Source organism: Oncorhynchus mykiss, chromosome 24 (assembly GCF_013265735.2).
Source record: "Oncorhynchus mykiss isolate Arlee chromosome 24, USDA_OmykA_1.1, whole genome shotgun sequence".
NCBI classification, from domain to species: domain Eukaryota; kingdom Metazoa; phylum Chordata; class Actinopteri; order Salmoniformes; family Salmonidae; genus Oncorhynchus; species Oncorhynchus mykiss.
This window is the reverse complement of record NC_048588.1, coordinates 41,046,091-41,073,590: the sequence shown is the minus strand read 5'-3', so window position 1 is coordinate 41,073,590 and position 27,500 is coordinate 41,046,091. Positions and strand designations below refer to the sequence as shown.

General features: G+C 42.2%; 1 protein-coding gene across 3 annotated transcripts in view; it reads right to left on the bottom strand.

Annotated features, from left to right (window-relative positions):
* si (sucrase-isomaltase (alpha-glucosidase)) overlaps positions 1-27,500 on the bottom strand; it is a 112,701-nt gene that overhangs the window by 51,788 nt on the left and 33,413 nt on the right. For all 3 annotated transcript variants that reach the window (XM_036961527.1, XM_036961525.1, XM_036961526.1), the window contains exons 11-17: positions 26,224-26,355; positions 22,734-22,850; positions 11,065-11,178; positions 10,886-10,970; positions 9,878-9,995; positions 8,317-8,488; positions 7,407-7,523 (exon numbers count right to left, since the gene is read on the bottom strand). In XM_036961527.1, coding sequence (XP_036817422.1) covers positions 7,407-7,523; positions 8,317-8,488; positions 9,878-9,995; positions 10,886-10,970; positions 11,065-11,178; positions 22,734-22,850; positions 26,224-26,355 — 855 coding nt within the window. The remainder of the gene's footprint in view (positions 1-7,406; positions 7,524-8,316; positions 8,489-9,877; positions 9,996-10,885; positions 10,971-11,064; positions 11,179-22,733; positions 22,851-26,223; positions 26,356-27,500) is intronic.

Here is a 27,500-nt window from a genome sequence, read left to right as displayed (position 1 = left end):
AGGTGCTACAGTGAAATGCTTACTTACAAGCCCTTAACCAATCAATGCTTTAAGCCCTTAACCAATCAATGCTTTAAGCCCTTAACCAATCAATGCTTTAAGCCCTTAACCAATCAATGCTTTAACAGTCTAATATTGGCTATCAATGTTGAAAGAAACTAACTATAACTTGTTATAGGGACATATGATAAGTTTAGAGTCAGTTTTTGTCAAGTTGAATGGGAAGAACACAACAGAAAGACAATAGTAGACGGAATATCCAAGTCTCACAGAAGACGGCAGACATGCTAGTCACAACGAGAACCAGAGCAGCATGCTAGCAAGTCACAACAAGAACCAGAGCAGCATGCTAGCTAGTCACAACGTGAACCAGAGCAGCATGCAGGCTAGTCACAACGAGAACCAGAGCAGCATGCTAGCTAACCACAACGAGAACCAGAGCAGCATGCTAGCTAGTCACAATGAGAACCAGAGCAGCATGCTAGCTAACCACAACGAGAACCAGAGCAGCATGCTAGCTAGTCACAACGAGAACCAGAGCAGCATGCTAGCAAGTCACAACGAGAACCTGAGCAGCATGCTAGCTAGTCACAACGAGAACCAGAGCAGCATGCTAGCTAGTCACAACGAAAACCAGAGCAGCATGCTAGCTAGTCACAACGAGAACCAGAGCAGCATGCTAGCTAGTCACAACGAGAACCAGAGCAGCATGCTAGCTAGTCACAACGAGAACCAGAGCAGCATGCTAGCTAGTCACAACGAGAACCAGAGCAGCATGCTAGCTAGTCACAACGAGAACCAGAGCAGCATGCTAGCTAGTCACAACGAGAACCAGAGCAGCATGCTAGCTAGTCACAACGAGAACCAGAGCAGCATGCTAGCTAGTCACAACGAGAAGCAGAGCAGCATGCTAGCTAGTCACAACGAGAACCAGAACAGCATGCTAGCTAGTCACAACAAGAACCAGAGCAGCATGCTAGCTAGTCACAACGAGAACCTGAGCAGTATGGACACACAAGAAGCCGTGAACTCAAGCAAGAGAAAGAACACAACTGACCAGGAGGAAATCCTTGCAACCTCTTTACCTCAGACCCCAAGTAAAAATCCACCGGGGAAAAAAGTAAAAGAGGACATTTCCATGTCTGAACTTTTCTCTGCAATCCAGTCCCTGTCTACTAAACAAGACGACACGCTCTCCAAAGTGTCCATCCTAGAGTGGGTTACTGAAGAAACATCAAAGAAGATCAATCATTTGTCAGAAACTGTCAGTTAGCTACGCACGAATTGTGAGCGAGAACAAGGAAAAGATAACGTTCCTAGAGAATGATTTGAAGAAACTGCAATCCCCAAAAAAATGAGCGGTGTGAAAACGTAGCTGGACTTCAAAGGTACTCTCACAGGTGGAATCTGAAAATCCAAGGTGTAAAAGAGGTAGATGGAGAGGATATAAGGGAAGCAGTCATTAATATCCTGGGAAAGGTGTCTCCGTGCATCAAATACAAGCTAAGAGACGTGATCGACGTGGTACATCGACTTGGGAAACGGAGATCTGATGGACCCCCTCGCAATATCATTTTGCGCTTAACTATGTGCCATTACAGGGACATCATCTGGAAAATGGCCGAGGGGAACACGTTTCTGGATGAGAAGAAACTCCACATTAAAGAAGATCTGATACCGCAGGATCAGACTGCCAGGGAGACTTGAAAATGCTATTTTCATCATTTGTAATGTGTATGGATATACCTCACATGCTCCAAATAAGACCATTTTTACCCAATTTACTAGGGCTAGGGGGCAGTATTTTGAAGTTTGTCCAAAGTAAACTACCTGTTACTCAGGCCAAAAAGCTTGGATATGCATATAATTAGTCGTTTTGGATAGAAACCACTCTGAAGTTTCTAAAGCTGTTAAAATAATGTACATGAGTATAACAGAACTGATATGGCAGGTGAAAACACAAGGAAAATACATCTAGGAAATAGGATTTTTTTTATGTGAGTGTTTTTTCATTGAAAGCCTATTGACTATATAAAGGGTTAGGGCCCAGATTGCAGTTACTATGGCTTCCACTAGATGTCAACAGTCTTTAGACATGGTTTCAGGCTTGTTTTCTGAATAATTAGACCTTTTGCTATGTGGTTTATCCTCATGAAACTCTGGGGGCAGTATTTCATTTTTGGATGAAAAACGTTCCCGTTTTAAACAAGATATTTTGTCACGAAAAGATGCTCGACTATGCATATAATTGACAGCTTTGGAAACAAAACACTCTGACGTTTCCAAAACTGCAAAGATATTGTCTGTGAGTGCCACATAACTAATGCTACAGGCGAAACCAAGATGAAATGTCATACAGGAAGGGAGCCAGATTTTTGAGACGCTGTGTACCAATGTCTCCTTATATGGCTGTGAATGCGCAAGGAGAGAGCCTACACTTTCTGTCGTTTCCCCAAGGTGTTTGCAGCATTGTGACGTATTTGTAGGCATATCATTGGAAAATTGACCATAAGAGACTACATTTACCAGGTGTCCGCTGGGTGTCCTCTGTCGAAACTATTGCGCAATCTCCAGGTGGAGAGAAACCAAACTGCCAGGAGTGACTTATCATCGAATAGATATGTGAAAAACACCTTGAGGATTGATTAAACAACGTTTGCCATGTTTCTGTCGATATTATGGAGTTAATTTGGAAAAAAGTTGGCGTTGTTATGACTGAATTTTCGGGTTTTTTTCTCAGCCAAACGTGAAGAACAAAACGGACCGATTTCTCCTACACAAATAATATTTTTGGAAAAACTGAACATTTGCTATCTAACTGAGAGTCTCCTCATTGAAAAGATCTGAAGTTATTCAAAGGTAAATGATTTTATTTGAATGCTTTTCTTGTTTTTGTGAAAATGTTGCATGCTGAATGCCAGGCTAATGGTATGCTAGCTATCAATACCCTTACACAAATGCTTGTTTAGCTATGGTTCAAAAGCATATTTTGAAAATCTGAGATGACAGTGTTGTTAACAAAAGGCTAAGCTTGAGAGCTAATATATTTATTTCATTTCATTTGCGATTTTCATCAATAGTTAACGTTGCGTTATGCTAATGAGCTTGCGGGGATAATTACACTCCTGGATACAGGTTTTTTTCGTAGCCAAACGTGATGAACAAAACGGACCGATTTGTCCTACACAAATAATATTTTTTGAAAAACTGAACATTTGCTATCTAACTGAGTCTCCTCATTGAAAACATCTGAAGTTCTTCAAAGGTAAATGATTTTATTTGAATGCTTTTCCTGTTTTTGTGAAAATGTTGCACGCTAAATGCTACGCTAAATGCTACGCTAAATGCTACGCTAAATGCTACGCTAGGTATCAATACTCTTACACAAATGCTTGTTTTGCTATGGTTGAAAAGCATATTTTGAAAATCTGAGATGACAGTGTTGTTAACAAAAGGCGAAGCTTGAGAGCTAGCATATTTATTTCATTTCATTTGCGATTTTCATGAATAGTTAACGTTGCGTTATGGTAATGAGCTTGAGGCTATAAATAGGATCCCGGATCCAGGATTGCTCATCGCAACTGGTTATGGAATCAAGCAGTACTGGTTTGCGCGTGTGACTGTGTGTGCGCTCTTCATTCTTTTTCCTTTCTATTGAATACTCTATTGTCGGTTGAAATATTATCGATTATTTAGATAATTGACACCCTGAGGATTAGTTATAAACATCGTTTGACATATTTCGAGGGAACTTTACCGGTACGTTTAGGATGCATTCATCTGCATGTTTTGACCGCCTTTGAGCCAGTGGATTGCTGAACAAAACGTGCCAACAAAACAGAGTTTTTGGGATATAAAGAGGGACTTTATCGAACAAAACAACAATTTATTGTGTAGCTGGGACCCTTTGGATTGCCAACAGAGGAAGATCTTCAAAGGTAAGTGATTTATTTTATTGCTATTTCTGACTTTGCTTGGTTGGAAAATATTTGTATGCTTTTTTAAGCAGGGCGATGTCCTAATAAGATGGTATGCTTTCGCCGTAAAGCCTTTTTTGAAATCTGACAAAGCGTCTGTATTAACAAGAAGTTCATCTTTTAACTGCTTTGGGATAGGGGCCAGCATTTTCACTTTTGGATGAAAAGCGTGTTCAGAGCAAACTACCTCCGACTCAGTCCCAGATGCTAATATATGCATATTAGTATTAGTGTTGGATAGAAAACACTCTGAAGTTTCTAAAACTGTTTGAATGATGTCTGTGAGTATAACATAACTCATATGGCAGGCAGAAAACTGAGAAGAAATCCAAACAGGAGGTGGGAAATCTGAGGTTTGTAGTTTTTCAAAGCTTGGCCTACCGAATACACATTGAGATATGGATAAAGTTGCACTTCCTATGGCTTCCACTAGATGTCAATCGTCTTTAGAAACTTGAATGAGGATTCTACTATAAAGGAGGGGCTTATGAGACCGCTTTGGTGGTCTGGCAGAGAGCCTTGGTCTCATGACGCACGCTCCCGACAGAGTTACCTCTCGTTCCAGTGCTTTTCTGAAGACAAAGGAATTCTCCGGTTGGAACATTATTGATGTTTTATGTTAAAAACATCCTAAAGATTGATTCAATACATTGTTTGGCTTGTTTCTACGACCTGTAACGGAACTGTTTGAGTTTTTGTCTGGACAAAATTCTCGCGCCTCATGAAGATGGGTTACTGGGCTGAACACGCTAACAACAAGTGGCTATTTGGACATACATGATGGACTTTATGGAACAAATCAGTCATTTATTGTCGAACTGGGATTCCTGGGAGTGCCTTCTGATGAAGATCATCAAAGGTAAGTGAATATTTATTGTGTAATTTCTAACTTTGTTGATTCCAAAATGGCAGCTATTCCTCTGGCTGTTTTTGGGTTCTGAGCGCCATTTTCAGATTATCCAGCACTCCCAGGAATCCCAGTTTGACAAAAAATGACTGATTTGTTCCATAAAGTCCATTAATTAAGGGAAGTCTATCTTTAATTCTGTGAATAACAGTTGTATCTTTTATCAATGTTTATTATGAGTATTTCTGCAAAATCACCGGATGTTTTTGAATCAAAACATTTCTGCACGTAAGGTGCCAATGTAAACTGAGTTTTTTGGATATAAATATGCACATTATCGAAAAAAGCATACATGTATTGTGTAACATGATGTCCTATGAGTGTAATCTGATGAAGATCATCAAAGGTTAGTGATTCATTTGATCTATATTTCTGCTTTTTGTGACTCCTCCCTGGCTCTGTGTTTTTTGGACTTGGCTATGACCTAACATAATCAAGGGTAATATTCTCAGATATGAACAATTTATAACATTGAAAGAGTTCCCAATACCTTGCAGAGAGTTTATTTCTGTGATCAAAGCCATTCCCAGTGGTCTAACTACACTAATGAAAACTCATTTTAGCTTTGGTAATGATCACAAAGTTTATCCAGAACACAGATTGGAAGGCGTGGGATTACTTGAGAAATCTTGTTGTAATAAATATATAAGACACATTCTTCAAGGTGAGAATCTGTCTCACTTGTTCTTTGAATGTAAATTTGTGTCAGAATTATGGGAAAACCTTGCAAAATACTTATTTACCATTATGATCACTGCCCATGTTTTTGACATGAAGGATATAATATGTTACTATTGCAATGATAACAAGACCATTGGAATGATTGTGACTGTTTCTTTCTTGTGGCCAATAACTTTATAGACAAACAAAAATTGCAAAAATTCTATAACAAAATTACACATATTTTTGATTGAATTTAACTATTTTATTAAAATAGTGAATAACAACAAGAATAACATTTTCCTGAACCATTATAATAAGATTTTTTCAAAGTGATTACAATTGCACTAGAATTGTACATTGTTGTATTACTTTATATGTTTTGTATGTTTTGGTATTTTCTCGTTAATACCTACGTTCTGTTTCGTATGATGTAACAATGTAAATTGTTGATCTGAAATTTTAAAAAAAAATAATAATAATTACAAATAATAATAACATGTTAGTAAACCCACTACAGTCATGCAGTATCGTTAGTGTACAGCCAGTTAATTGTTACACAAGCAGGCGGACATAGGCAGAGGACGTCCTCTGGAAGTTCTCATAATTACTCTGTAAGTCTATGGAAGGGGGTGAGAACCATGAGCCTCCTAGGTTTTGTATTGAAGTCAATGTACCCAGAGGAGGACAGAAGTTACACCATGGTGCTACCCTACAGAGTGCTGCTGAGGCTACTGTAGACATCCTTTGCAAAATAGTGTGTTTTAATCAGTTATTTGGTGACGTAATTATATTTAGTTTAGTTTTATCTAAAAGTTAGTTTAGTTTTATCTAAAAGTTACAGCTTTTTGAATGTTTTACAATTCACATTTTTTTATGAAATTATCTGAGGATGATAGTCCTTCCTTTCTTCCTCTGAGGAGCCTCCACTGGCGTCGGGTAAGCATCATTGAAAAATTATAAAATATTTGTAATATATGCAAGTTACCACTTCACTGTACCATTTACACCTTCTGTATCCTGTGCATGTGACAAATAAACGTAGATTGTATTTGATATAGTGTGTGTTTGCTACATGACCTCACATTTGAATCCTTAAAGAGATGGGTTAAGAGGGTGTGAACGATGCTGAATGGGTGTAGACTAAGAAGAGCTCTCCAGTAGGTGTAGTAAGAGATTCAAGGACCATTTTCACAAAAGTTTCAAAGCAGAATTACTTTCCCATTGTTCCTCAAGCATAGTGTAGGATATACCATTTTCTAGCTCTGCGTCTCTACTCTGATCCAATGTAAAAAACACAACATCAAATGTTGCTACATAAGACCGAATCGAGGCGGTCGGTCACATGTCCTCTTTTACAGCAACGAACTGGGGAAGAGTTACAGGGGGGATGAGGAATGGGAGGAATGAGCCAATTGGAAGCTGGAGGTGATTAGGTTATAGTGAAGGTATAATAGCCAGATGGGAAATTAGCCAGGACACCAGGGTTAACGCCCCTACACTTATGATAGGTGACATGGGATCTTTGTTGACCACAGTCAGGACACCCATTTAAACGTCCCGTCCCGAAAGACGGCACCCTATGCAGGGCAATGTCCCCTTCGCTGCCCTGGACTGACCCTGCATTGTTACCCTATCTAAGTCTTGAGCCGTCTCCAATCACAATGTAAAGGGAGACTGAGCATTGAAACTGTGACTTGTTTTGAAAAAGGCCCTTAGGCCCGAAAGGTTGACAACATGAACCTTCATCAGAAATCCTTCTCTGTTTTTTACTTTGACATATCCATACTTGGATCCATACATTTGAAACTTTTTGACTCCATACTGTACATGGTGTCATAAAGAAACAAGGGACCAGGTACCTTGTAATGCTGGGCGTTGTGGTTCCTGCTGAAGGGATAAAATGCTCCAACCTGCATCCAACGACGACACAACTCTTCTGACACGTCGTCAAAGAAACCGCAAATATCAGCACCGATCTGAAAACGCACAACAGAGGACAAGACAGAACGTTACAAACACTGATACACTCACAAAAAAAAACAAAAAAAAACTCTGGAAGGCACACAGATGTAGCATTTGAAACTAGCATTTGAAACTATACAGCAGGGGCTGGAATGGAATTGTTTGTCTTGTCTGATATTGGTTTCCATTTGTTAAAACAATTCAATAAGGCTAAATTGGCAGAATACATGTATGCAGTCTCTGTTTTGGTAATTGCATATGGTAAGCATAAAAGAAAATACCCAATCAATGGCCCATCCTTTGAGAGCAGTGTGTTTGGGTGTTGCTATTGTTTGATAGCAGGGCACTTTAACAGCATGCTCAATGGGAGGACATCGATCCAAATCCAAGTCTCCCTATGCCAGGGATGTGTGTGTGTGTGTGTGTGTGTGTGTGTGTGTGTGTGTGTGTGTGTATAATTGAAAGAGAGAGTGAGTTTGAATGGGTGTGTGTGCCAAACAAGAATTGGAAAACCTCTTGGACAGAGTCTCTTCAGGACTGTGGTTGGCATCTCTAAGACTCCCTGTCACACCTGGAGGTGTGTGTGTGTCTGTGAGCGTGTGCGTGTTGGTTTCTCACTGACGTTTGCAATGTTACTAGTCTGAGGCCAAAGCCAAACGGCTTCTAACCATTCTAATATCTCATCAGTAAGTTTTTCTCACTTACCTGCCTCTGTCTCAGCTGTGGGAGTAAAGAACCAGCTTCCAGTCAGATAAATAGCCCAACCTGTTAAATCAATAGATGACGGTATCACGTTGAGGTACTCACGTAGGGGATTCCGAACAGGCCAAACTCCAGCATGCCAGGTATGGCCCATTTGATGTCGTTCCAGTTAGCAGCATTGTCACCCAGCCAGTGGCCGGAGTACTTCCCCACACCAGGGAAGGACGAGCGGGTCAGTATCAGGCTCCTGTTCCCCTCAAACACACGCTCTAGAGCACTACAGGGAGAGTAGGGGGAGAGGGAGGGGTGTGTAGAGAGAATGAGAGAGATAGAGAGTATCATCATAACTGCTTTACTGCTCTAATTAGCTAGCTAAATCGAACGGCTATTGATTTTCATGACAATATTATGTTCTGATGATGTTTACAAAGTGTGTATCCTGACAATAAGGCTTTTTAATTAGCCAAGAGAGAAATAGACAGAAGAAAAAAAGTCAGGACAAAAGAGGAGTGGAGCTAGCGAGCGGTATGCTAACAGGATGAAGTGACAGAGGAGTGGAGCTAGCGAGCGGTATGCTAACAGGATGAAGTGACAGAGGAGTGGAGCTAGCGAGCGCTATGCTAACAGGATGAAGCGACACAGGAGTGGAGCTAGCGAGCGGTATGCTAACAGGATGAAGTGACAGAGGAGTGGAGCTAGCGAGCGGTATGCTAACAGGATGAAGTGGCAGAGGAGTGGAGCTAGCGAGCGGTATGCTAACAGGATGAAGTGACAGAGGAGTGGAGCTAGCGAGCGGTATGCTAACAGGATGAAGCGACAGAGGAGTGGAGCTAGCGAGCGGTATGCTAACAGGATGAAGTGACAGAGGAGTGGAGCTAGCGAGCGGTATGCTAACAGGATGAAGTGACAGAGGAGTGGAGCTAGCGAGCGGTATGCTAACAGGATGAAGTGACAGAGGAGTGGAGCTAGCGAGCGGTATGCTAACAGCATGAAGCGACAGAGGAGTGGAGCTAGCGAGCGGTATGCTAACAGGATGAAGTGACAGAGGAGTGGAGCTAGCGAGCGGTATGCTAACAGGATGAAGTGACAGAGGAGTGGAGCTAGCGAGCGGTATGCTAACAGGATGAAGCGACAGAGGAGTGGAGCTAGCGAGCGGTATGCTAACAGGATGAAGTGACAGAGGAGTGGAGCTAGCGAGCGGTATGCTAACAGGATGAAGTGACAGAGGAGTGGAGCTAGCGGGCGGTATGCTAACAGGATGAGTCAGCGATGGAGGAGCCCTCTCAGAAGACAATGTAACTCAAAGAGCTGTGTCAGGATTCCCCACTGAGACATATCTCTGTGTGTGCGTGCGGGTGGTTATGCGTGCATAGCGATTTACCTCCGAGACACAACAATCCTCATTTGACTAGCCGGCCCAATGACAGCGCCCCAGGCTCTATTTTCAATGATGCTCTATTTATTTAGACAAATCATCACAACTCACCTCTGAAACATCAGGACAGTTCAGCCTCACTCAGCACATTGCAAGGCCTCTAACTCTAGACCTACATCATTTTACAGTGATAAGGATATGCTGGTGGAATTCAAGTATACAGACTAAATAGTCCATTCTATGGCAGAGCTTCAGTACAAGTTCTACACACATAGTAAGATCCCTACTCACTCTCTGGTGGCTAGAACCATGGCGTATCCATAGAGACTGTGGACATCATAGTGGTTTCCCCAGGTCTGTTTCGAGTCCATACACAGAGTCTTACTGTACAACACCCCATCCAGGATACCTGAGGAGGAGGACAGAATGAGAGAGAAGTGTGGAGGATGTGTGGAGGATATATATATTTTTTTATGTCTGCAGTTTTTGATATTCAAAAAAGTTTGTGTTTCCTGTTAATTAAAAAAAAAATAGAATGTGGCTCCTTTCATCAGAGATACCAGTGTACTGATTTGGCTTAATAAACAGCCTTACTAGGAGTGAAGGGAGGGTAGTTGAGGGTAGTTGAGTGTTACTAAACAGCCTTACTGGGAGTGAAGGGAGGGTAGTTGAGGGTTACTAAACAGCCTTACTAGGAGTGAAGGGAGGGTAGTTGAGGGTTACTGAACTGCCTTACTAGGAGTGAAGGGAGGGTAGTTGAGGGTTACTAAACAACCTTACTAGGAGTGAAGGGAGGGTAGTTGAGGGTAGTTGAGGGTTACTAAACAGCTTTACTCGGAGTGAAGGGAGGGTAGTTGAGGGTAGTTGAGGGTTACTAAACAACCTTACTAGGAGTGAAGGGAGGGTAGTTGAGGGTAGTTGAGGGTTACTAAACAGCTTTACTAGGAGTGAAGGGAGGGTAGTTGAGGGTAGTTGAGGGTTACTAAACAACCTTACTAGGAGTAAAGGGAGGGTAGTTGAGGGTTACTAAACAGCCTTACTAGGAGTGAAGGGAGGATAGTTGAGGGTAGTTGAGGGTTACTAAACAGTTTTCCTAGGAGTGAAGGGAGGGTAGTTGAGGGTAGTTGAGGGTTACCAAACAGCCTTACTTGGAGTGAAGGGAGGGGAGTTGAGGGTAGTTGAGGGCTACTAAACAGCCTTACTAGGAGTGAAGGGAGGGTAGTTGAGGGTAGTTGAGGGTTACTAAACAGCCTTACTTGGAGTGAAGGGAGGGGAGTTGAGTGTTACTAACAGCCTTACTAGGAGTGAAGGGAGGGTAGTTGAGATTGTTGTCATCACATCCCTTGATGGAGCCTTTCATGAAGTTAGACACTTCATTCATATCCTGTCAGGAAGAAGACAGAGTTGGGATGTGTGGATGTGGATGTCAGACTTGAACATAAATATAGTACAACCAAGCATTAGTAGAATAGACTTACAATCCACAGAGCGTCATGTTTGATTTCTTTGAATAATCTGACGTACTCATCAGTCCACCACTCTTTACAGCTGGGGTTAGTGTAGTCTGGAAACACTGCCACACCTGGCCAGACCTAGAGAGAGAGGGAAGAGAAGAGAGAAGGGTTATTGTCAAGAAACACCAACTCATCTGGACAGACCTACAGTATAGAGAGAGAACAGAGAAAAACTAAGTCATCTGGACAGACCTACGGTATAGAGAGAGAAGAGAGAAAAACTAAGTAATCTGGACAGACCTACTGTATGGAGAGAGGAGAAGAGAGAAACACTAAGTCATCTGGACAGACCTACAGTATAGAGAGAGGAGAGAAGAGAGAAAACAAAGTCATCTGGACAGACCTACGGTATAGAGAGAGAAGAGAAGAGAGAAACACTAAGTCATCTGGACAGACCTACAGTATAGAGAGAGAAGAGAGAAACACTAAGTCATCTGGACAGACCTACAGTATAGAGAGAGAAGAGAGAAACACTAAGTCATCTGGACAGACCTACGGTATAGAGAGAGAAACACTAAGTCATCTGGACAGACCTACAGTATAGAGAGAGAAGAGAAGAGATAAACACTAAGTAGATGTAGACGTAGAGAGAGGGAGAGAAGTGGAGCAAAGGACACAGAGAAAGAGAGAGGATAGGAGGGCATAACGATGGTAGAAATGAGAGGGAAACATTTAGAGGGGAGAGAAGGACATATGAGAGAGAGGGGGGGAGAAATCGATTCTACAATATAAATATCCAGACGTGACTGTGAGTTTGAAGCCTTTGCTAATGACATGCAGCACAGAGAGCAATGATTAATCCTCAGAGAAAGAGGGGGAGGGTGTTGCATGTGTGTGTCTGTAGCAATGCATACATGTGTACATTAGGTTGAGGTCTTCGCTGACCTTGTATGACAGGGTTGTAAAGATTAAATCTCAAGATTTCTTCACTCCCCACAGTTAAACATTAGCTAGCTTTTATCCCTCCCTAATAACTTCACAACCACGAGCAGAAAGAGGACATTAATGATTTTCACACACGTTCACATAAACACACACACACACACACACGTGTCCTAATTATGCCGATTTAACTCTCAAGGGAGCAGATATATAGGAACAACTTTTGGGCAGATATATGATGCCTCCAAGGTCAGGGTTATTCTAATCAAATGAAATCAAATGAAATGAAATGGTCATATGCTCTGAATACAACAGGTGTTTCACCTTACAGTGAAATGCTTACTAACGAGGCCCTAACCAAAAATGCAGTTAAAAAAAATACAGATAAGAATAAGAAATAAAAGTAATTAAAGAGCAGCAGTAAAATAACAATAGCGAGACTACATACAAGGGTGTACCGGTACAGAGTCAATGTGTGGGGTCACCGGTTAGTTGAGGTAATAAATACAGTACATGTAGATAGAGTTATTGAAGTGACTATGCATAGATGATAACAAACAGAGAGCAATGCAAATAGTTTGGGTAGCCATTTGATTAGGTGTTCAGGAGTCTTATGGATTAGGGGTAGAAGCTGTTTAGAAGCCTCTTGGACCTAGACTTGGCGCTCCGGTACCGCTTGACTTCCTCTGACACCGCCTGGTATAGAGGTCCTTCATAGCAGGAAGCTTGGCCCCAGTGCACACTACCCTCTGTAGTGCCTTGCGGTCGAAGGCTGAGCAGTTGCCATACCAGGCAGTGATGCAACAAGGGAGGATCTCTCGATGGTGCAGCTATAGAACCTTTTGAGGATCTGAGGACCCATGCCAAATATTTTCAGTCTCCTGATGGGGAATAGGTTTTGTCGTGCCCTCTTCATGACTTTCTTGGTGTGCTTGGACCATCTTAGTCTCTTGGTGATGTAGACACCAAGGAACTTGAAGCTCTCAACCTGCTCCAATGCAGCCCAGTCGAAGAGAATGGGGGCATGCTCGGTTCTCTTTTTCCTGTAGTCCTCAATCATATCCTTTGACTTGATCACGTTGAGGGAGAGGTTGTTGTCCTGGCACCACACTGCCAGGTCTCTGACCTCCTCCATATAGGCTGTCTAGTCATTGTCGGTGATCAGGCCTACCACTGTTCTGTCATCGGAAAACTTATGTTGGAGTCATGTCTGGCCGTGCAGTTATGAGAGAACAGGGAGTACAGGAGGGGACTGAGCATCCATCCCTGGGGGCCCCTGTGTTGAGGATCAGCGTGGCAGATGTGTTGTTACCGACCCTTACCACCTGAGGGCGGCCCGTCAGGAAGTCCAGGATCCAGTTACAGAGAGAGGTGTTTAGTCCCAGGGTCCTTAGCTTATTGATGAGCTTTGAGGGCACTATGGTGTTGAACGCTGAGCTGTAGTCAATGAACAGCATTCTCACTTTTGTCCATGTGGAAAAGGGCAGTGTGGAGTGCAATAGAGATTGCATCATCTGTGGATCTGTTGGGGCTGTATGCAAATTGGAGTGGGTCTAGGGTTTCTGGGATAATGGTATTGATGGTGCTGATGTGAGCTATGACCAGCCTTTCAAAGCATTTCATGGCTACAGACGTGGTCATTTAGGCAGGTTACCTTAGTGTTCTTGGGCACAGGCACTATGGAGGTCTGCTTAAAACATCCTGGTTTTACAGACTCGGAAAGCGAGAGGTTGAAAATGTCAGTGAAGACACATGCCAGTTGGTCGGCGTATCTTCGCAGTGCACGTCCTGGTAATCTGTCTGGCCCTGCGTCCTTGTGAATATTGACTTGTTTAATAACTTCTCTAGGGTAGGGGGCAGCATTTGGAATTTTGGATGAAAAGTATGCCCAAATTAAACTGCCTTCTACTCGGGCCCAGAAGATAGGATATGCACAAATGTGTATATTTGGATAGAAAATACTCTAAAGTTTCCAAAACTGTTAAAATAATGTGAGTATAACAGAACTGATTTGTCAGGCAAAAACCTGAGAAAAATCCATTCAGGAAGTAGGAATTGTTTTTGCTGTTGTAGTTTTCTATTCAATGCCATTACAGTATCCATTGACTTAGGACTTATGCCTTCCACTAGATGTCAACAGTCTTTAGAAATAATTGTTTTAGGCTTGTATTCTGAAAAATGAGGGAGTAAGAGGAGTCTGAATGAGTGGACCCTGCCGTGTCACAGAGCTTTTTCATGCGCGAGACAGAGAGAGTGCCTTTCTTGTTTACTTTTTATATTGACAACGTTATTGTACGGGTGAAATATTATAGATCATTTAGAATAAAAACAACCTGAGGTTTGAATATTAACATCGTTTGACATGTTTCTATGAACTTTACGGATACAATTTTGACATTTTGTCTGCCTGTTTCGACTGCGTTTGAGCCTTTGGGTTACTGAAGAAAACACACAAACAAAACGGAGGAGATACTTTATTGAACAAAAGGAACATTTATTGAATGAATGAATGTCTTCTGAGTGCAAACGTATGAAGATCATCAAAGGGATTAATTTTATCTATATTTCCGACTGGTGTAACTCTTCTACTTGGCTGGTTACTGTTTGTAACCTGTTTTGCTACCTGACAAATTTACGGTTTTTACTTTTTAATTACCGTTTATATTTTTGTTTTTTCCTACTCAACTTTTTCACTCCGGACGCTTTATCTGGACACGATTCGTCAGGACCTCCAACAGCCGAAGCTAAGTAGTAACATTAACATGATGCCTTCTAATTGTAGTCGCTGTACTCGCCTTACGGCGAGGATAGCTGTGCTACAAGCCCAGCTTCAGACGCAATCGCTAGGCAAGGGTAATTTCAGTGTAGGAAAGGATGAAACAGCGTCTGTGCCACCAGTAAGTACAGATAGTAGTATAAATCCCCTGGCACAGTCCCCGCAGCCGGACAACTTTCTCACGGTTTCTGGAAGGAAATGCTGTAGGAACGCTCAACCGGTGTCGCTCATTCAGCCGACAGAAACTTTCAACCGGTTTTCCCCATTAAGCAGCGGGTCGGAGTCAGAGGCCGAGTCTTCTCTGGTCTCTACTCCTCCCGTTACGGGGTCTGAGACGCCGAAGCTTCCCACCATTAGCTCTGACAAATTGAAAACTCTAGTCATTGGCGACTCCATTACCCGCAGTATTAGACTTGAGAATCATCCAGCGATCATACACTGTTTACCGGGGGGCAGGGCTACCGACGTTAAGGCTAATCTGAAGATGGTGCTGGCTAAAGCTAAAACTGGCGAGTGTAGAGAGTATAGAGATATTGTTATCCACGTCGGCACCAACGATGTTAGGATGAAACAGTCAGAGATCACCAAGCGCAACATAGCTTCTGCGTGTAAATCAGCTAGAAAGATGTGTCGGCATCGAGTAATTGTCTCTGGCCCCCTCCCAGTTAGGGGGAGTGATGAGCTCTACAGCAGAGTCTCACAACTCAATCGCTGGTTGAAAACTGTTTTCTGCCCCTCCCAAAAGATAGAATTTGTAGATAATTGGCCCTCTTTCTGGGACTCGCCCACAAACAGGACCAAGCCTGACCTGCTGAGGAGTGACGGACTCCATCCTAGCTGGAGGGGTGCTCTCATTTTATCTACCAACATAGACAGGGCTCTAACTCCTCTAGCTCCACAATGAAATAGGGTGCAGGCCAGGCAGCAGGCTGTTAGCCAGCCTGCCAGCATAGTGGAGTCTGCCACTAGCACAGTCAGTGTAGTCAGCTCAGCTATCACCATTGAGACCGTGTCTGTGCCTCGACCTAGGTTGGGCAAAACTAAACATGGCGGTGTTCGCCTTAGCAATCTCACTAGGATAAAGACCACCTCCATTCCTGTCATTATTGAAAGAGATCATGATACCTCACATCTCAAAATAGGGCTACTTAATGTTAGATCCCTTACTTCAAAGGCAATTATAGTCAATGAACTAATCACTGATCATAATCTTGATGTGATTGGCCTGACTGAAACATGGCTTAAGCCTGATGAATTTACTGTGTTAAATGAGGCCTCACCTCCTGGCTACACTAGTGACCATATCCCCCGTGCATCCCGCAAAGGCGGAGGTGTTGCTAACATTTACGATAGCAAATTTCAATTTACAAAAAAAAAAATGACGTTTTCGTCTTTTGAGCTTCTAGTCATGAAATCTATGCAGCCTACTCAATCACTTTTTATAGCTACTGTTTACAGGCCTCCTGGGCCATATACAGCGTTCCTCACTGAGTTCCCTGAATTCCTATCGGACCTTGTAGTCATAGCGGATAATATTCTAATCTTTGGTGACTTTAATATTCACATGGAAAAGTCCACAGACCCACTCCAAAAGGCTTTCGGAGCCATCATCGACTCAGTGGGTTTTGTCCAACATGTCTCTGGACCCACTCACTGTCACAGTCATACGCTGGACCTAGTTTTGTCCCATGGAATAAATGTTGTGGATCTTAATATTTTTCCTCATAATCCTGGACTATCGGACCACCATTTTATTACGTTTGCAATTGCAACAAATAATCTGCTCAGACCCCAACCAAGGATCATCAAAAGTCGTGCTATAAATTCACAGACAACACAAAGATTCCTTGATGTCCTTCCAGACTCCTTCTGCCTACCCAAGGACGCCAGAGGACAAAAATCAGTTAACCACCTAACTGAGGAACTCAACTTAACCTTGCGCAATACCCTAGATGCAGTTGCACCCCTAAAAACTAAAAACATTTCTCATAAGAAACTAGCTCCCTGGTACACAGAAAATACCCGAGCTCTGAAGCAAGCTTCCAGAAAATTGGAACGGAAATGGCGCCACACCAAACTGGAAGTCTTCCGACTAGCTTGGAAAGACAGTACTGTGCAGTACCGAAGAGCCCTTACTGCTGCTCGATCATCCTATTTTTCTAACTTAATTGAGGAAAATAAGAACAATCCGAAATTCCTTTTTGATACTGTCGCAAAGCTAACTAAAAAGCAGCATTCCCCAAGAGAGGATGACTTTCACTTTAGCAGTGATAAATTCATGAACTTCTTTGAGGAAAAGATTATGATTATTAGAAAGCAAATTACGGACTCTTCCTTAAATCTGCGTATTCCTTCAAAGCTCAGTTGTCCTGAGTCTGCACAACTCTGCCAGGACCTAGGATCAAGAGAGACACTCAAGTGTTTTAGTACTATATCTCTTGACACAATGATGAAAATAATCATGGCCTCTAAACCTTCAAGCTGCATACTGGACCCTATTCCAACTAAACTCCTGAAAGAGCTGCTTCCTGTGCTTGGCCCTACTATGTTGAACATAATAAACGGCTCTCTATCCACCGGATGTGTACCAAACTCACTAAAAGTGGCAGTAATAAAGCCTCTCTTGAAAAAGCCAAACCTTGACCCAGAAAATATAAAAAACTATCGGCCTATATCGAATCTTCCATTCCTCTCAAAAATTTTAGAAAAGGCTGTTGCGCAACAACTCACTGCCTTCCTGAAGACAAACAATGTATACGAAATGCTTCAGTCTGGTTTTAGACCCCATCATAGCACTGAGACGGCACTTGTGAAGGTGGTAAATGACATTTTAATGGCATCGGACCGAGGCTCTGCATCTGTCCTCGTGCTCCTAGACCTTAGTGCTGCTTTTGATACCATCGATCACCACATTCTTTTGGAGAGATTGGAAACCCAAATTGGTCTACACGGACAAGTTCTGGCCTGGTTTAGATCTTATCTGTCGGAAAGATATCAGTTTGTCTCTGTGAATGGTCTGTCCTCTGACAAATCAACTGTAAATTTCGGTGTTCCTCAAGGTTCCGTTTTAGGACCACTATTGTTTTCACTATATATTTTACCTCTTGGGGATGTTATTCGAAAACATAATGTTAACTTTCACTGCTATGCAGATGACACACAGCTGTACATTTCAATTAAACATGGTGAAGCCCCAAAATTGCCCTTGCTAGAAGAATGTGTTTCAGACATAAGGAAGTGGATGGCTGCAAACTTTCTACTTTTAAACTCGGACAAAACAGAGATGCTTGTTCTAGGTCCCAAGAAACAAAGAGATCTTCTGTTGAATCTGACAATTAATCTTAATGGTTGTACAGTCGTCTCAAATAAAACTGTGAAGGACCTCGGCGTTACTCTGGACCCTGATCTCTCTTTTGAAGAACATATCAAGACCATTTCAAGGACAGCTTTTTTCCATCTACGTAACATTGCAAAAATCAGGAACTTTCTGTCCAAAAATGATGCAGAAAAATTAATCCATGCTTTTGTCACTTCCAGGTTAGACTACTGCAATGCTCTACTTTCCGGCTACCCGGATAAAGCACTAAATAAACTTCAGTTAGTGCTAAATACGGCTGCTAGAATCCTGACTAGAACCAAAAAATTTGATCATATTACTCCAGTGCTAGCCTCTCTACACTGGCTTCCTGTCAAAGCAAGGGCTGATTTCAAGGTTTTACTGCTAACCTACAAAGCATTACATGGGCTTGCTCCTATCTATCTCTCTGATTTGGTCCTGCCGTACATACCTACACGTACGCTACGGTCACAAGACGCAGGCCTCCTAATTGTCCCTAGAATTTTTAAGCAAACAGCTGGAGGCAGGGCTTTCTCCTATAGAGCTCCATTTTTATGGAACGGTCTGCCTACCCATGTCAGAGACGCAAACTCGGTCTCAACCTTTAAGTCTCTACTGAAGACTCATCTCTTCAGTGGGTCATATGATTGAGTGTAGTCTGGCCCAGGAGTGGGAGGGTGAACGGAAAGGCTCTGGAGCAACGAACCACCCTTGCTGTCTCTGCCTGGCCGGTTCCCCTCTTTCCACTGGGATTCTCTGCCTCTAACCCTATTACAGGGGCTGAGTCACTGGCTTTACTGGGGCTCTCTCATGCCGTCCCTGGAGGAGGTGCGTCACCTGAGTGGGTTGAGTCACTGATGTGGTCATCCTGTCTGGGTTGGCGCCCCCCCCCCCCCCCCCCCTTAAGTTGTGCCGTGGCGGAGGTCTTTGTGGGCTATACTCAGCCTTGTCTCAGGATGGTAAGTTGGTGGTTGAAGATATCCCTCTAGTGGTGTGGGGGCTGTGCTTTGGCAAAGTGGGTGGGGTTATATCCTTCCTGTTTGGCCCTGTCCGGGGGTGTCCTCGGAGTGGGCCACAGTGTCTCCTGACCCCTCCTGTCTCAGCCTCCAGTATTTATGCTGCAGTAGTTTATGTGTCGGGGGGCTAGGGTCAGTTTGTTATATCTGGAGTACTTCTCCTGTCCTATTCGGTGTCCTGTGTGAATCTAAGTGTGCGTTCTCTAATTCTCTCCTTCTCTCTTTCTCTCTCTCGGAGGACCTGAGCCCTAGGACCATGCCCCAGGACTACCTGACATGATGACTCCTTGCTGTCCCCAGTCCACCTGGCTGTGCTGCTGCTCCAGTTTCAACTGTTCTGCCTTATTATTATTCGACCATGCTGATCATTTATGAACATTTGAACATCTTGGCCATGTTCTGTTATAATCTCCACCCGGCACAGCCAGAAGAGGACTGGCCATCCCACATATGCTCTCTCTAATTCTCTCTTTCTTTCTCTCTCTCGGAGGACCTGAGCCCTAGGACCATGCCCCAGGAATACCTGACATGATGACTCCTTGCTGTCCCCAGTCCACCTGACTGTGCTGCTGCTCCAGTTTCAACTATTCTGCCTTATTATTATTCGACCATGCTGGTCATTTATGAACATTTGAACATCTTGACCATGTTTTGTTATAATCTCCACCCGGCACAGCCAGAAGAGGACTGGCCACCCCACATAGCCTGGTTCCTCTCTAGGTTTCTTCCTAGGTTTTGGCCTTTCTAGGGAGTTTTTCCTAGCCACCGTGCTTCTTCACCTGCATTGCTTGCTGTTTGGGGTTTTAGGCTGGGTTTCTGTACAGCACTTTGAGATATCAGCTGATGTACGAAGGGCTATATAAAATAAATTTGATTGATTGATTGATTGATTGTAATGATTTGTCTGCTGGGCTATATTCTCAAAAATTTGTAAGGTATGCTTTCGCCGTAAAGCATTTTAAAAATCTGACACCATGGTTGGATTCACAAGAAGTTAATCTTTAAACCTATGTTTAATAGTCGTATCTTTTCTGAATTTTTATAATTAGTATTTCTGTATTTGAATTTGGTGCTCTGCAATCTCACTGGATGTTGGCCAGGTGGGACGATAGCGTCGCTAGCGTGGTGCAATGTAAACATCTACAAGAAATACAGATGAAAACTCTCTAGGTAGATAGTGTGGTCTACAGTTAGTCATGAGATACTCTTTCTCAGGCAAGCAAAAGCTTGAGACTTCCATAGATATCGTGCACCAGCTGTTATTTACAAAAATACACAATCCGCCACCCCTTGTCTTAACAGACACCGCTGTTCTATCCTGCCGGTGTAGCGTATAACCAGCCAGCTGTATGTTGATAGTGTCGTCATTCAGCCACGTCTCCGTGAAGCATAAGATATTACAGTTTTGAATGGTAGTTTAATCTTCCACATAGCTCATCTATGTTATTGTACAGATATTGCACATTTGCTAGCAGAATAGAAGGCATTGGGGGTTTATTTGATCGCCTACAAATTCTCAGAAGGCAGCCTGCCCTCCGAACCCTTTTTCTCCGCCTCCTCTTCACGCAAATCATGGGGATCTGGGCCTGTTCCTGAGAAAGCAGTATATCGTTGGCATCGGCCTTTTCAGACTCGTTAAAAAAATGATTCTGCCAGTCCGTGGTGAGAAATCGCAGTCCTGATGTCCAGAAGTTGTAATCCATCATCTACAGGAGTTTCCATCTTTCTCGCTCCACCATATTTCTCAGTCCCTCCATCTTTCTGCATGTTTCGAGGCAGAAAGATGGAGTTACACCACTCGCTACATTACGTTCTCCCCCATTCTGTCTGTTCTCTCTCTCAATTTCTCCCATAACATCATGATATTCTATTCTCCACCTACCTCTGTCTTCCCAAACATATTCTTGAATCAGTTTTTATAAAAAAGTGATTATAAAAAAGGTTTGGCCTGTTTCTGTGGACATTACGGATACTATTTGGAATTTTCGTCTTCGATGTCGTGACCGCTCGAGCCTGTGGATTTCTGAACATAACGCGCCAAACAAATGGAGGTATTTTGGATATAAAAATAATCTTTATGGAACAAAAGGAACATTTATTGTGTAACTGGGAGTCTCGTGAGCGAAAACATCAGAATTCATTTTATTGCTTTTCTAATTTTCGTGACCAAGCTACTTTGATGCTAGGTGTTCATAATGTTTTGCCTTGTGATCGATAAACTCACACAAACGCTTGAATTGCTTTCACTGTAAAGCATATGTTCAAAATCTGACATGACAGGTGGATTAACAACAACCTAAGCTTTGTTCTGCTATATTGCACTTGTGATTTCATGAATATAAACATTTTTTGTAATTTTTTTGGAATGTGGCGCTCTACAATTCAGTGGTTGTTGATGAAAATGATCCCGCTAAAGGTATCCGTGCGTCAAGAGGTTAATACCATAATAAATACCTTACCTACACCAGCTCTTAACCCTTAATACCATAATAAATACCTTACCTACACCAGCCCTTAACCCTTAGTGCCATAATAAATACCTTACCTTACCTACACCAGCCCTTAACCCTTAGTGCTATAATAAATACCTTACCTACACCAGCCCTTAACCCTTAGTGCTATAATAAATACCTTACCTAGACCAGCCCTTAACCCTTAGTGCTATAATAAATACAGTGGCTTGCGAAAGTATTCGGCCCCCTTGAACTTTGCGACCTTTTGCCACATTTCATAGATCCTCAATGAACTTCTGGAGAGAGTTTGCTGCACTGAAAGTAAAGGGGCTGAATAATTTTGCACGGCCAATTTTTCCGTTTTTGATTTGTTAAAAAAGTTTGAAATATCCAATAAATGTCGTTCCACTTCATGATTGTGTCCCACTTGTTGTTGATTCTTCACAAAAAAATACAGTTTTACATCTTTATGTTTGAAGCCTGAAATGTGGCAAAAGGTCGCAAAGTTCAAGGGGGCCGAATACTTTCGCAAGGCACTGTACCTTACCTACACCAGCCCTTAACCCTTAGTGCCATAATAAATAGCTGCACGTCTTTGCATGCTCCACAATGACTAGCATCCCACTATCTAGACGATTACTCATCAGCTGCCTCTATTGTGTTTATAAGCACAATCAGTGAGGCAGAACACACACACACACGCACACACACACACACACACACACACACACACACACACACACACACACACACACACACACACACACACACACACACACACACACACTTGGTGTAAGTGAGATCAGTCTGTGCTAATACACGGAGCACACCGTCTGTGATGCAGGACAGTTAGAGATTAAACACGGATGTAGAATCAATGCACCTGTTTGACCTGATATTAAACCATAAATAGTGATTAGCACTGGGCCAGGTTTAATCGTGCGGGTAAAACACATCGTTAACCCATGAGATATGATCTGCTCCGTAGACATTTGTAAACGCTCTCTGTCTCTCTCTACACACATTGCCAACACAAAGTGGGATTGATCATTTCAAAACAACACTAGCCTGCCTCTCTCTCTCACACGCACTCAAGCACCCACAGACACATGCACATGCACATCACCTTCACCATCACCACCACCTCCACCACCTCCCTTCCCACCTACCTCTCCCACTATAGGTGTTTTCCCATCAGCCTCAGTGACCCAAGCGTTCTTCTGTGTTCCTCGGTCATAGGCCTCATACGGCCCGTTGATCCTCTTACTGGTGGCTATTGCCGGGTCCTGAAAGACAATAACACAGCCATTTTCTTTGGCACAACTGCACTAAACTCAACAAAAAAAACATTTTAAAATAAGCCTACTCACAACAGGCTATTATAGAGGGAATGAGCCTTGATATGTAAGAAACGTTTGGAATGGTCGCGTGCATCGCATTTTGTCATAGGGTAGACTACCGTGTCTCAGGCCTAGGCACAGGAAGGAAGATGATTTCCAATAGGCCTAGGCACAGGAAGGAAGATGGTTTCCAATAGGCCTAGGTACAGGAAGGAAGATGATTTCCAATAGGCCTAGGCACAGGAAGGAAGATGATTTCCAATAGGCCTAGGCACAGGAAGGAAGATGATTTCCAATAGGCCTAGGTACAGGAAGGAAGATGATTTCCAATAGGCCTAGGTACAGGAAGGAAGATGATTTCCAATAGGCCTAGGTACAGGAAGGAAGATGATTTCCAATAGGCATAGGTACAGGAAGGAAGATGATTTCCAATAGGCCTAGGCACAGGAAGGAAGATGATTTCCAATAGGCATAGGTACAGGAAGGAAGATGATTTCCAATAAGCCTAGGTACAGGAAGGAAGATGATTTCCAATAGGCCTAGGTACAGGAGTAGTCATTTTCCCCTTTCCTTTCCCTTTCATATCCCAGGACCAAATAAACCATTTTATTTTTATTTTACCTTTATTTAACTAGGCAAGTCAGTTAAGAACAAATTCTTATTTACAATAACGGCCTAGGAACAGTGGGTTAACTGCCTTGTTCAGGGGCAGAACGACAGATTTTTACATTGTCAGCTCAGAGATTAGCTCTTGCAACTTTTTGGTTACGAGTCCAACACTAACCACTAGGCTACCCTTGCCGCCCAACTATTTTCATTTTGCATTTAACTTAACTATCAACTCTATCATTTCTGGGTCAGCTTTTATGTACCTTACTGCAATTAGATTTAAATTAAAATGGGCAGAAAACTATTGCTCAAGCAATCATTTCCCTAGGACTGTCTGGGAGTGGTTATAGTGGGGAGGGGAGAACTGAAAACAAGCTGTTATTGGCAGAGAGGTTTGGAACTCTCTTTTTTATTGGTCGGTTAAACAATTTAATGCACAGTAAAAAAAAAACACACAAAAAAACAATAAGGCTAAAGCCCTATTCTCACGGGACTATTATTACTAGAGAACATTGGTTATGTATTTATTACCCCAGTTTGTCTCTTATTCCAGAGGATTTTTTTTTTTTAATAATGCATTTGGCGATATTCAATTAATTCGCACAAAACATATAAACAAATGTATTCACTGTGTAGGCCCTTCATACATAGGATATGCACAGCACTTCATTCAATTTATCCAATCGATTGTTGTTTTCTTGCTAAAATCGCACTGGACTAGAATTATCAAAGGACTTTGGAGTTTGCCAAAAAAAAAAACAGTAATTTATTCTGGTTAGTCAATGTCCAGATTTCAGTTTCCATTTAAGCCATCTAAACAGCAGGCTACAGTTCCCTTGCCGTGCGATAGGCCTATTTGAAGTCCTGTGTCGAATTTGTATAGCGCCTCACAATCATCACACCTAACACAGCCAGAGCACTGGCACTGCAATCAATCATCCTCTTTACCTGGTCACCAAATCTTTTCCTAACATTACTTTTTCTGCCCCCCTCCTTCTCATTATTTTCAACTCTCCTTTCGCAGCTTTGGTTTTGCTGAATTAAACTTTGACAATATCCTTTTTGCCTCTGTGACATTGACTTCTCCTGCCCGTTTCCAAAATCATTATTTGACGATTGTCTGTGTCGGCTATTTGCCACGCATACAGTTAACCGCTAAAGGTTAGGTTTATGCACTAATACCAGACAGCCTAAAATAATGAAAGAAAAACCTCAAAGTAGCCCACAGATATAAATTGCACCCATGCGTCACTAACGCACGCATATATGCAAGGAGAACAAGGACGTCATGCCGGTAAATGCTTTTGCTAATAAATTAAATAATAACTCAAGTTTCTCAAAAGTAGACATAGACAACAACATAACCGTAATGACCTACGAGGGCTATGCCTGACATATTGCCAAATCGAGGGATATGCCTGACATATTGCCAAATCGAGGGATATGCCTGACATATTGCCAAATCGAGGGATATGCCTGACATATTGCCAAATCGCGGGATATGCCTGACATATTGCCAAATCGCGGGATATGCCTGACACATTGCCAAATCGAGGGATATGCCTGACATATTGCCAAATCGAGGGATATGCCTGACATATTGCCAAATCGCGGGATATGCCTGACACATTGCCAAATCGAGGGATATGCCTGACATATTGCCAAATCGAGGGATATGCCTGACACATTGCCAAATCGAGGGATATGTCTGACATATTGCCAAATCGAGGGATGTGCCTGACATATTGCCAAATCGAGGGATATGCCTGACATATTGCCAAATCGAGGGATATGCCTGACACATTGCCAAATCGAGGGATATGCCTGACATATTGCCAAATCGAGGGATATGCCTGACATATTGCCAAATCGAGGGATATGCCTGACATATTGCCAAATCGAGGGATATGCCTGACATATTGCCAAATCGAGGGATATGCCTGACACATTGCCAAATCGAGGATATGCCTGACATATTGCCAAATTGAGGGATATGCCTGACATATTGCCAAATCGAGGGCTATGCCTGACATATTGCCAAATCGCGGGATATGCCTGACACATTGCCAAATCGAGGGATATGCCTGACATATTGCCAAATCGCGGGATATGCCTGACACATTGCCAAATCGAGGGATATGCCTGACATATTGCCAAATCGAGGGATATGCCTGACACATTGCCAAATCGAGGGATATGTCTGACATATTGCCAAATCGAGGGATGTGCCTGACATATTGCCAAATCGAGGGATATGCCTGACATATTGCCAAATCGAGGGATATGCCTGACACATTGCCAAATCGAGGGATATGCCTGACATATTGCCAAATCAACACGCGGATTAGGCGACTTCAAACCTATAAGTAATAGCAAAGTTACAGTAGTGCCACTACTATTGAAATGTGAATATGTTTTCATTCAACAGGCACATTTGGAACTGGAGCTAACTGTAGAACCAACAAATGTTTGCAAAAACTAGTCAAGCAAATCATCTGTAGGCGGCAGGTTAGAGCGTTGGGCCAGTAACCGAAAGGTTGCTAGATCTAATCCCTGAACTGACAAGGAAAACTCTGTCGTTCTGCCCCTGAACAAGGCAGTTAACCCACTGTTCCTAGGCCGTCATTGTAAATAAGAAGTTGTTTTTAAATTACTTGCCTAGTTAAATAATATATTTTTTTATTTCTTTCAAAAACAGTTTGTTTCTTACCAATATAAGAATGTATTTCTGTCCCTTCTCGTGCAGGTAATCAGCAAACTGAGGGAGGTCTTTGAAGTTGACTTCATCGTAAGTGAAGTCCTTCTTATCTTCCATATAGTCAATGTCAGTGTACTGGATATCCTGGGAGAGAAGAGAAGCAGATAGAGGATAATAGTGCATTCATTATGGCTGTGGGAGTTGAATGTTAGTGTCATAATCACACAGTATTTGTCTCAAACCACTCAAAATCATTGTTTTCCATACATTTAGTCAAACCCCTCAAACTGTCTGCATCATTGTTTTCCACACATTTAGTCAAACCCCTCAAACTGTCTGCATCATTGTTTTCCACACATTTAGTCAAAGCCAGTCAAACTGTCTGCATCATTGTTTTCCACACATTTAGTCAAACCACTCAAACTGTCTGCATCATTGTTTTCCACACATTTAGTCAAAGCCAGTCACATATGATGGTCTTAGCAGCGTGGCTTAGTAAGTACATTGCCCCCTGGCATGTGTCTACTGAAGTGCAGTGCGTCTTATCTTATCTTTAATAAATCCTAACTTCAAATATGAACGCCTTACCATGACTGAAATGTTTTCCCTTAAAAGCATGTTTACATCTTAGTATGAGTGTGATGCATATAGAACAGGGGTGTAAAGTACTTAACTAAAAATACGTTAAACTACAACCTAAGTCGTTTTTTTGTGTATCTGTATTTTAGTTTACTACTTATATTTTTTGCCAACTTTTACTTTTTACTTTTACTATATTCCTAAAGATAATAATGTGCTTTTTACTCTGCACATTTTCCCCCGACACCCCAAAAAATACTTTTGCCCCGGAAAATGGTCCAATTCACACACTTATCAAGAGATTATCCCTGGTCATCACCACTGCCTCTGATCTGGCAAACTCACTAAACACAAAACGCTTAGTTTGTAAATTGTGTCTGAGTGTCGGTGTGCCCCTGGCTATCCGTCAATTAAACAATAAATAGTCCCGCCTGGTTTGCTTAATATAAGGAATTTTAAATGGTTTATACTTTTACTTTTGATACTTATTAAAGTACATTTTAGCAATTCCATTTACTTTGATACTTAAGTATATTTAAAACCAAATACTTTTAGACTTTTACTCAAGTAGTATTTTACTGGGTGACTTTATCTTTTTCTCGAGTCATTTTCTATTAAGTTTTCTATACTTTTAATCATGTAAAATAATGGAGTACTTTTTCCACCACTGATATAGAATTATTCAGACTATGCATCCAATCGAATGTTTG